Source organism: Scomber japonicus, chromosome 1 (genome assembly GCF_027409825.1).
Source record: "Scomber japonicus isolate fScoJap1 chromosome 1, fScoJap1.pri, whole genome shotgun sequence".
NCBI lineage: Eukaryota > Metazoa > Chordata > Actinopteri > Scombriformes > Scombridae > Scomber > Scomber japonicus.
The window spans coordinates 10,953,280-10,961,556 of NC_070578.1; the positions used below are offsets into that span (position 1 = coordinate 10,953,280).

At 43.9% G+C, this 8,277-nt stretch overlaps 2 protein-coding genes across 2 annotated transcripts; both read right to left on the reverse strand.

The window, feature by feature from the left end:
- Positions 1-56: 56 nt before the first annotated feature.
- Positions 57-5,163, reverse strand: larp6a (La ribonucleoprotein 6, translational regulator a). The gene is made up of 3 exons (XM_053317257.1): positions 5,023-5,163; positions 2,976-3,880; positions 57-2,060 (listed from the first exon to the last, which is right to left on the reverse strand). The coding sequence occupies exons 2-3, from the start codon at positions 3,198-3,200 to the stop codon at positions 957-959; spliced, it is 1,329 nt and encodes a 442-aa protein (XP_053173232.1). The 5' UTR covers positions 3,201-3,880; positions 5,023-5,163; the 3' UTR covers positions 57-956.
- LOC128355027 (uncharacterized) lies at positions 4,610-5,804 on the reverse strand. Its single transcript, XM_053315214.1, has one exon. It carries the CDS (start codon positions 5,802-5,804, stop codon positions 4,914-4,916), a length of 891 nt encoding a protein of 296 aa, XP_053171189.1. The 3' UTR covers positions 4,610-4,913.
- Positions 5,805-8,277: the final 2,473 nt, after the last annotated feature.

An 8,277-nucleotide genomic window follows, 5' to 3' on the forward strand; every position in this document is an offset into this window, starting at 1 on the left:
CATCATGAACACCTTGAAATGTGTCACAAACAAAAAAAAGACAGGCCAAATGCAATTTTAGTGATTTATTTGTACAATAGGAATCGCACTGTACAAATACCCCAGCTCAGATGTAAAGGCAAGAACATAAGACCTGCCTGACCTGAACATCCCTCAAACCTCACTGTGAGCTTAGACTGATGAAAACAGTATGACATATGACTAGGGAAAATAAAAATAAAAGCTAAAAAAATAAATAAAGCAGCTACCTGCCCAACAAATAAACATTTACAAGTCTAGAAGAGACTCTTCCCAACTAAGTGCCAAAGCATACTGAAAAGATTGAAATTAAAAAAGGCAAAAATAAAAAAAATCAAATTTCAACTGTCCAACCTTTATGGCAGTGGAGCGATTATGGCCTCAGTTTAAATAGCATGTAAAAATGGAACTCACAGTAGACAAATACAGAGAAAAAAGGCATATGGTGATATCTCTATCAAGTCCATGTGCCTATGCCAGGTACACCACTTACACATTTACACAGCATCCACAGACAATGTTGTGAGCTTTTACACGCATACGTCAAGACAGAGGACACTTTTCAATTTAAAAAAGGAAAAAAGAACAAAAAGAAAAGAAAGTGAGATTCCTTCCCCAACCCGCTCCATGTAGAACAAGTTCAGACAGTGATGGAGGTGAAATGTTTCATTTCAATGGTGTCTGTGAAGTTATCTCTCAAACCAATATCAATTCATATTCACTCAAATTGCCATTAGTAAATCTCTAATGTTACCATGTCAACTCAAAACGTCGTATAAAAATATAACAAATACTGAAAACCGATGCACTCAACAAAAATATATCTACACAGTCTCAAAATGTGGGGTGGGGGCTGAGTGACATGGCCAAGAACAGCTCAAATGTCCAACATCGTTTTATCTCTGGGGGATAAAGAATGCATAAGGATCCTCCGCAGATCAAGTCTGAGTGGCTGCAGTCTTTCCCCTTTCACCAATAGTGACACAGTGAAAGCCACGGGTTCCGTCAGGACCCCTTGGCAGCCTCATTACACCCGGTGGCAGGCCGTCGGCGTTCTGGATCTTCCTACCCAGCATCGGACTGCCTACTGGACTGCTCTCCTGAGACGCCACCTGCTTGCGGCGCTGAACCCACGGGCTCCCTGAAGGGGTAAGGCTACTGTCCGAGGAGTAATCAGCCCAGCGACGCCCAGGCTCAGGGCTCAGTCTGCCCTCAATGACTAATGGAGACTTGTGGGAATGAGGAGATTTACGTTGAGGACATGGGCTGGCACGAGGACTTGACCAGGGGCTGTTACGTGGGGACATTCCAGGACTCAGGTGATTGTTCTGGAAGCTGATGCCTGCAGTAGTGGGGCTGAGCTTGTTGCAGGACTGGGACTTTCTGGCCAGCCTGGGTGACGTGGGAGTGCTCTCTGTCTCTGAGGAGCTGCAGGCCGAGTCATCCCCGTGGTACTGAAGCTCTCGTACTCTGCTGTTGAGCGAACGACTTTTTCTCATCCCTCCCTCCTCACGCGGCCGTTCTTTAGGTACTTTCTTCTTGGGTGGCTTGGTGCCAATCAGGACGACCTTCAACCCCAAGCTGGCCCCTCCGTCCTCACACCCCACAGCTTCATTGGCTTTGACAGCAGCTTCCACCTCCTCAAACTCTACAATGGCACATTCCTCTGTGCCTAGCTGGGTGTAGCGGCCGCTCAGCCTCTTTAGGTCAGCTGGTAGGTCCTTACCAGGCTTTAGGACTCTGACAGAAGCGATGGCGCCGTATGTTCCGAACGCCTTAAGCAACAGCTTCATCAGCTGCTCCTGCTGAGTAGCTCCTCCCTCACTGCTTCCATTATCCTTAGTGCCTCCTGCGAGAGCAGCCAACTCTGGCCACCTGTGCAAATCACTTAACAGAAGCATGCGACTAGGCAATGACTCGCTGGCAAAGACTGGCACTGCGGACTTGCGTCGCACCTTTCGCCCCTCATCGTTCAGCTCAAGTATCTTTGAGTGTCTCAGAGCATAAGCAGTTGTTCTCCAGTCACGGGTCAAGTGCTTCACCTGCAAAGAGACAATGCTTGTGTTACATGGGTGAGACGCTGAGTGGTTTAAGAGGGCCAACATATAAACACTAGGTCACTAATTTGATGTCTGCGACACCTCTTTGCGAGTTTAAAGCATCAGCTATAAAACATACATTTAAGTCATCAGCAGGATTTGTCAGTAGTGTGTACTGCCTTCCTTTTAGTCATACTTCCTGAATCAATAACCGCACTGATGACATTATAAGCAATTCCAAAGAAGCAAACATCCTGGCTTCATGGCTTCATTACTCAATTCATCACTATATTATGAGTCACCTCATATTTGAATTCTTGTTTATTACAAAGATGTGTGTAGAGAATCTGATCACTTGTGGCATAAACAGATTAAAAAAAATAACTGACAAATCTGACTGCATGAGCCTAAAGTAGCACCAGCTGTTGTGAATCAATGTGAGAATCTCATTCTGTCCTCAGCAGATAGTCAGGGTTGACAGTAGAAACAGTCATTGATATTCAAATTCTTATGAGCCTCTGCGTCATTCAGAATTAAAAATGGCAAGCTTGGAGCTTTATCAAGGTCTCCATTTGGTTTCCATTTTAAACATGCTTTTCTCCAAGCCTTGCTTTAATTTCATTTGTACATTTTTTGTACATTTTAGTCAATATCGTCATGTATCATGCTGATTTTGGCTGGAAACTAGACCCAGCTGACTATCACCTAAGAAATATCCAAATATAAAAAAAAAAAAAAAAAAAAAATATATATTTATTTAGCTATTTAGCACATGGAGTGTACACTATATGCTTGCTTATTTTAGCCTGTAATAGCAAAGGCTTTGTGTGCAGTTTCTAGCCTTATCAGGACAGGGAATTTAAATTGATTTCTATTGTGCTTCCAGAGTACGCTTGTGTGCTTTGTACATACAGTTACCTTTTTGAATGAGGTGAGCAACTTGACACTGACAAACCCAAGCTTGTTGCGTCTGACGTGTTTAAGCAGAAAGGCATCATGCTCCAGGTTCTCATCAGACAGGTAGTACTCGATTTGAGCAACCAACTTTTGAATGAGCTCTTGATCTGGGGGCTGCCAGCTCTCCTCCTCCAACTCCCCTCCACTGGTCCCCGCACCACTGTGTGTAGGAAAGACAACATGCATAATGGTCAGCGGATTATTCTCTAGTTCGATCACTGAAAAACAGTAGAATGCTTCATATACTCAAATGCCAGAATTACAACTGTTACACATTTCACTTTCATTAATACCATAAGCCCCAGGCTTGCAAGTTGTTGGCAGGAATTCATCCTCATTCTGGCATTTCCCTCTGCAGCATGCTTGAGTGAAATGAGATTGACTCTGCTGCTGTTTACTTCCCCCCTTTTACGTTTTCCTTACAGCAGTGACAAGCTGAATCTCTAGCCACAGTCACCATACCTCAGTGCCAGACCTCGACACGACAGCGCCCTATCAATCTTGAAACTGCCAAGACCTCTCCATCTGAAGGATGCAGAGTCACAGGCTCGCCCTCCCACACAGAATATGGTGGCTTATTAAATCCACTTAACACAATTTACAAAAACTGGTCGAGAATCACTGCAGAGCTGAGAGTTAAGGCACAATTTGATCTCAGTCAGACACCTGGCTGACACTGTGAAGCTGCGCAGTAAGTTCGCCTTGCAGATTAGAGTGAGGAGTGAGGGTCTGAATGAAATTTTGTGGGATGACTCATCAACTCCTCTAGCATCCTCCCTCCTTTCCTCCCTCGCACACCCTCAGTCAACAGCTTTCCAGCCTGCTGACCACACAGCTGGCAAGAGCCCACAGCTTCCCCGGGACTTCTGATGAAGACAACGGCAAGCAATAAAAGAATATTGTCAGCCCCTTGAGAGCATCTAAACAGTAGATTAAAAGGAAACACAGCATGAATGCTGGCGATAGTGAAAATGTGTGGTGCTGTGATGAAGTCGACTCTTAAGTCACACTATCACTCTCTGAAGGAATGAAACACCCACATGTCATGAAAAATGACAATCTGCACTTCCTCTCCCTCTAAGTTCCGGGCATGCTTCCCATCAGTGATTGCGTAACTTAACATACATCCTGTGAGAGAAACGTGTTGCAAGCAAAAGGTGTGCACGGGTTTGACATTAAGTCTTTATGCATGGGGCCATTAAGGTGTGACCTACAAATAAACTGAAACGCTTGGTCTGGAGAGAGCGATTTATTTTCCCCTTTGGCCTTTCTATCACTGACTCACTCTTTGCGCACGCAGTCCGAGTAGGGAACTTATAGGCTAGGGGATAAAAATAGCAGGCCATGACGCAGGGGAATTAGATTAAAGTGAAGGTGCCATCCTTTATCCTCAGGTATCTGCTTTTCCACCACTGATGCTGCCTACAGGTGGTATAAAACACGTTACCGCCGTCCCACCCAAGAGATACTAATATCCCCTCAAGTATGACTGTGTGATTTACTCTCCCAATTGTGAGCATCTATTGTCCTATCTCGCACGTTGTTCTGTTTGCCGTCTTTTTGTGATACACCTGTTGAAATTGTGGGTTTATTAGTGCAGCTTCTTTCTACACCACTGACATTCTTTCAGTGAAACAAAAAAAAAAAAGAAGAAGCAACAATCTAACAATAACCAAAGCTGCTCTGCTCGTGTGCTGGCTGTTCACCAATTGAGGTAACCGGCCAATACTGAAGCAATAAAAATCCGACGCAGAAATAGTCTGGTAGGCTTCCAATAACCTTGACAGCGAGGGGAAAACGTGTCATTCACCCTCCAGCCTTACGGATCCCACTTTGTACCCTCGTGTTTTGGGGGGAAACGGTTGATCTGAATGTATGGACCTAACACATTTGACACATTCATGAAAGTAAAAGTGGTTCACGAGCCAGAAAGCAGTTTTTATTTACTCTTGTTACCACATCATTTAATGTTAAGCCAATTAACTTAAAAGTGGCAAATAACTCAAACCTCGATTTGTCGTGTCTTCCGATTTCATCCTCGCTACAACTGCCTCCGAGGAAGTCAATATTGTTGGAAGAAAATTCTTCGGGTTCCTCGTCCTCTGCCGCTTGAATAGCCACTGTTATCGTCACCGTGCCCATCTCTTGCGAGTGCTGATCCACGGTGATTACCTCATCGATGCCCTGCTCAGCTGACGCATCCGAGGCGCACTCCTCTGGGTTCGGTTTGGGGATCCCTGCGGACCCACTCATGTTCCACGGATAAGTCAAGGTGCTTCCACCCCCTGCCTTCCCTCGGTCGGTTGTAGCAGCAGCAGCGGCAACAGCAGCGCCTCCCTGGAAGCTTGTAATCTCGCTCGACTCGAAGGCACAGACAGGATACGGGGTGCGTAAAGCTGCTCGACGCTTCCACGGGCACCAGTGATGGCGGAGAAGCACCCAGGGGGCTCCGAAGACGCGCTCCACGGCTCGCCAGAGACCCCCGATCCAGATCCGACCCAACGGAGGGCCCTGAGGAGCAGCGGGGCTTGTAGCAGCCAGCGAGACGCAGCCTGGACCTGGTGAGACCGACGGGCTGGAGCCTCCTTGTGCTTCTACTGCTGCTACTGCTGCCGCTGCTACTTCCTCATATGTAAGAGGCTTTCTGCTTTTGAAACGAGCTCTGGGATTGGGCCGCGGCAGCGTCTCTTCGCACTCATTCCCAATCCGCAAGCAAAAGCTGACACAAAGCCAAGAGGGAGGCAAGAGGAAGGAGAGGCAGCGCATGAAGGCGTTCACCAAAGCGTGCATATTTCTCTTTCTCTTTTTTTTTCTCTACAAACAGATTTTTGCACACAATGTTGTCTGTTTCTGTGAGGACACCAATGCCCCGTTTACGTGTGACTAAGTAGGGAAGCAAATTTGCGGGTTCCGCTCTAATTAGGAAATTGCCGTGCCAAGGACTACCCCTTCTTTAAGGTCCCTAATTGGATAATAGGCTTTTTAGCGTCTGGTTGCACTCAGGAAGTAGTAGTCGGTAGATATCATTGAATGCAAAGGCTAGTAGTTTACTAAAACCCCAGATTAGACATGTAAGATCTGTGGACTATAGATTAAATTATGAGGACTTTTGTTTGGTGGTTTGGTGCACACCTCTTACCCAGAGCCTTCACCAGAACCGCCACCAAAACAGTCTATTAATTTTTCTCCAAACTTTTATTTTCATTTATTTTATATATTTATTTAACTATCCTAAATGCTGTTCAAAGCCTTCTCCACAGCTTGGAACATATTCCTGGTGGTAGAGAAATAGGCTTATGGATTTCCTTCACAAAACACAATAACAACCCATACAACAATGTTCTGCCCTGAAAACAGATCTAGTATATATAACATTATTGAAATAAATATTAGTATCAACCCCAAAACCTCATTTGTATATAACTGTAGTATGTAAACTCTCCACCAGGTCTGTAAAACGTTCACATACCCAGAAACAATACTGATGACATGATCTCCTGCAGTAAAATAATAAACTGTGATGTTTTTTTCTTGACCAAGAAATCCACCTGCACCTTCAATAGAAGGTGTGTGGACCAGGAGTTCATTTAGAATCAGAGATTTGTGTGTGATAGCAGGTAATCAGCGGAGAGCATTGAGCAGTCATTTGAATACTTGTCTGTAGGCTACACCTCAAGTTCATTTTAGTCACTTGTTGTTGGCCTCCATCCCAATAACTCGGTAAATCACCCATACCAATTTTGTTGGCTGTTGCCAGCTCTGCATGAAATGTCTTTACTCCACGCTTTGGCAAGCGAGGCTCACAGCTGGTGGGCAGACTGACTCATTCTCTGCACCACATGCCATACAGTGCTCTAGTTTGTGTACAATGCAACGTGGGGGAGAGAGAGCGAGAGAGACAATGTGTGAGTGAGAAAGAGGGGGATAAGTGAATAATGTGAGGGATTTAGTTTCTTATTGGGGACTAAAATCTTATTTTCTTGGATCATTTCAACAGTCTAAAATTTGAATCACATCTCATTTGTGATCAGACATATTCTGTCTTGTTTAATTTAATATGCACTAATTTCTAGCAAAATGACTTGAACCAGTATGAAGACATGAATCAATGTACACTGTAACCTGCATTTGAGGCAACGTGAGGATGGAAAGCACCTGCAAGTGGAGTTGCTACCCACTTCCTCTTTTTAAGGATTGTTACGCCGGTTTGATGTAGAGGCTCTTTGAAGGTCCACTTTCAATTCTATGTGCCCAAAAGGTGTACAAAAACTCATCAGAAATGTACAAAAAGGGGATTTTGTCCACATTTACATACGTCACTGGGAGTGTACAAATAGAGACACCTTTTGGTGTAATTTGATACCACAGTACTACAAAATAGCCTTCAACATGTCCATAAATCACCACCTCTCTAAAACATTCTTGATAAAAATTAAATGATCATGATACATCAATCATTTAGATAAGGTTCTTGTACTGTATTAGGTTGATCTAGTTGCACTAATAAACTGGAGATTCAGTCAAGCTTTATGGTGCCATTCTAAAAATCCTTCTCCAGGCATTTCCCTTTAATTCACACACCACATGGCTTCTTCATTTTGCATAATTACCTTTTTCTCACCTCTGGCTCCCTTTGCACCCCCAGCCCTACAAACCAAAGTCTCTCTTTAAATTGTATCACTGGAGTACTTTTCCTTTTTCTTCCCCCCTTTTTTATTCTTGTTCTTATTCCTTTCCCTCTTGTTTATTTGATAGGGACAATGCAAGTTAATGTAGTACCACTCCCACTCATTACAAACAAATTGAAGATGTGATGTTCTGCATACAGAGAGTGCTATCTGTGGTAGGTTTTCCACTGATATGATGCTTGGTTTCTTTGTCAGTTTATTTAAAGGTTTCCAAAGGGGTATGGACCTACCTTTGGCCTCCTCTATTAGTTGAAAGAAATATAAAACTTTCGCTTTTCTTAAAACCATTGTCACTTTATTTGTGAGTCCTATGTAAATAAAATCAGTGGACAATCCACTTGACAATGCTGTTTTAAGAGCAAAATCTCATATTTTGTATTAGTGAGAGGATCCTGCTATTTAACTGTGGTTAAAAATGCTGTATTTCTCAACTATTCTGGTTAGGTCATCAGTCAGTGAGTTGCAACACATGGTAACATCATCCATTTGCAGCATATTGTCCCATTTAATATCTCTAATATCATTTTACGACTGTCGACTTTTCATCTTTGTCATTCCCATTTTTCTGGAGGCGT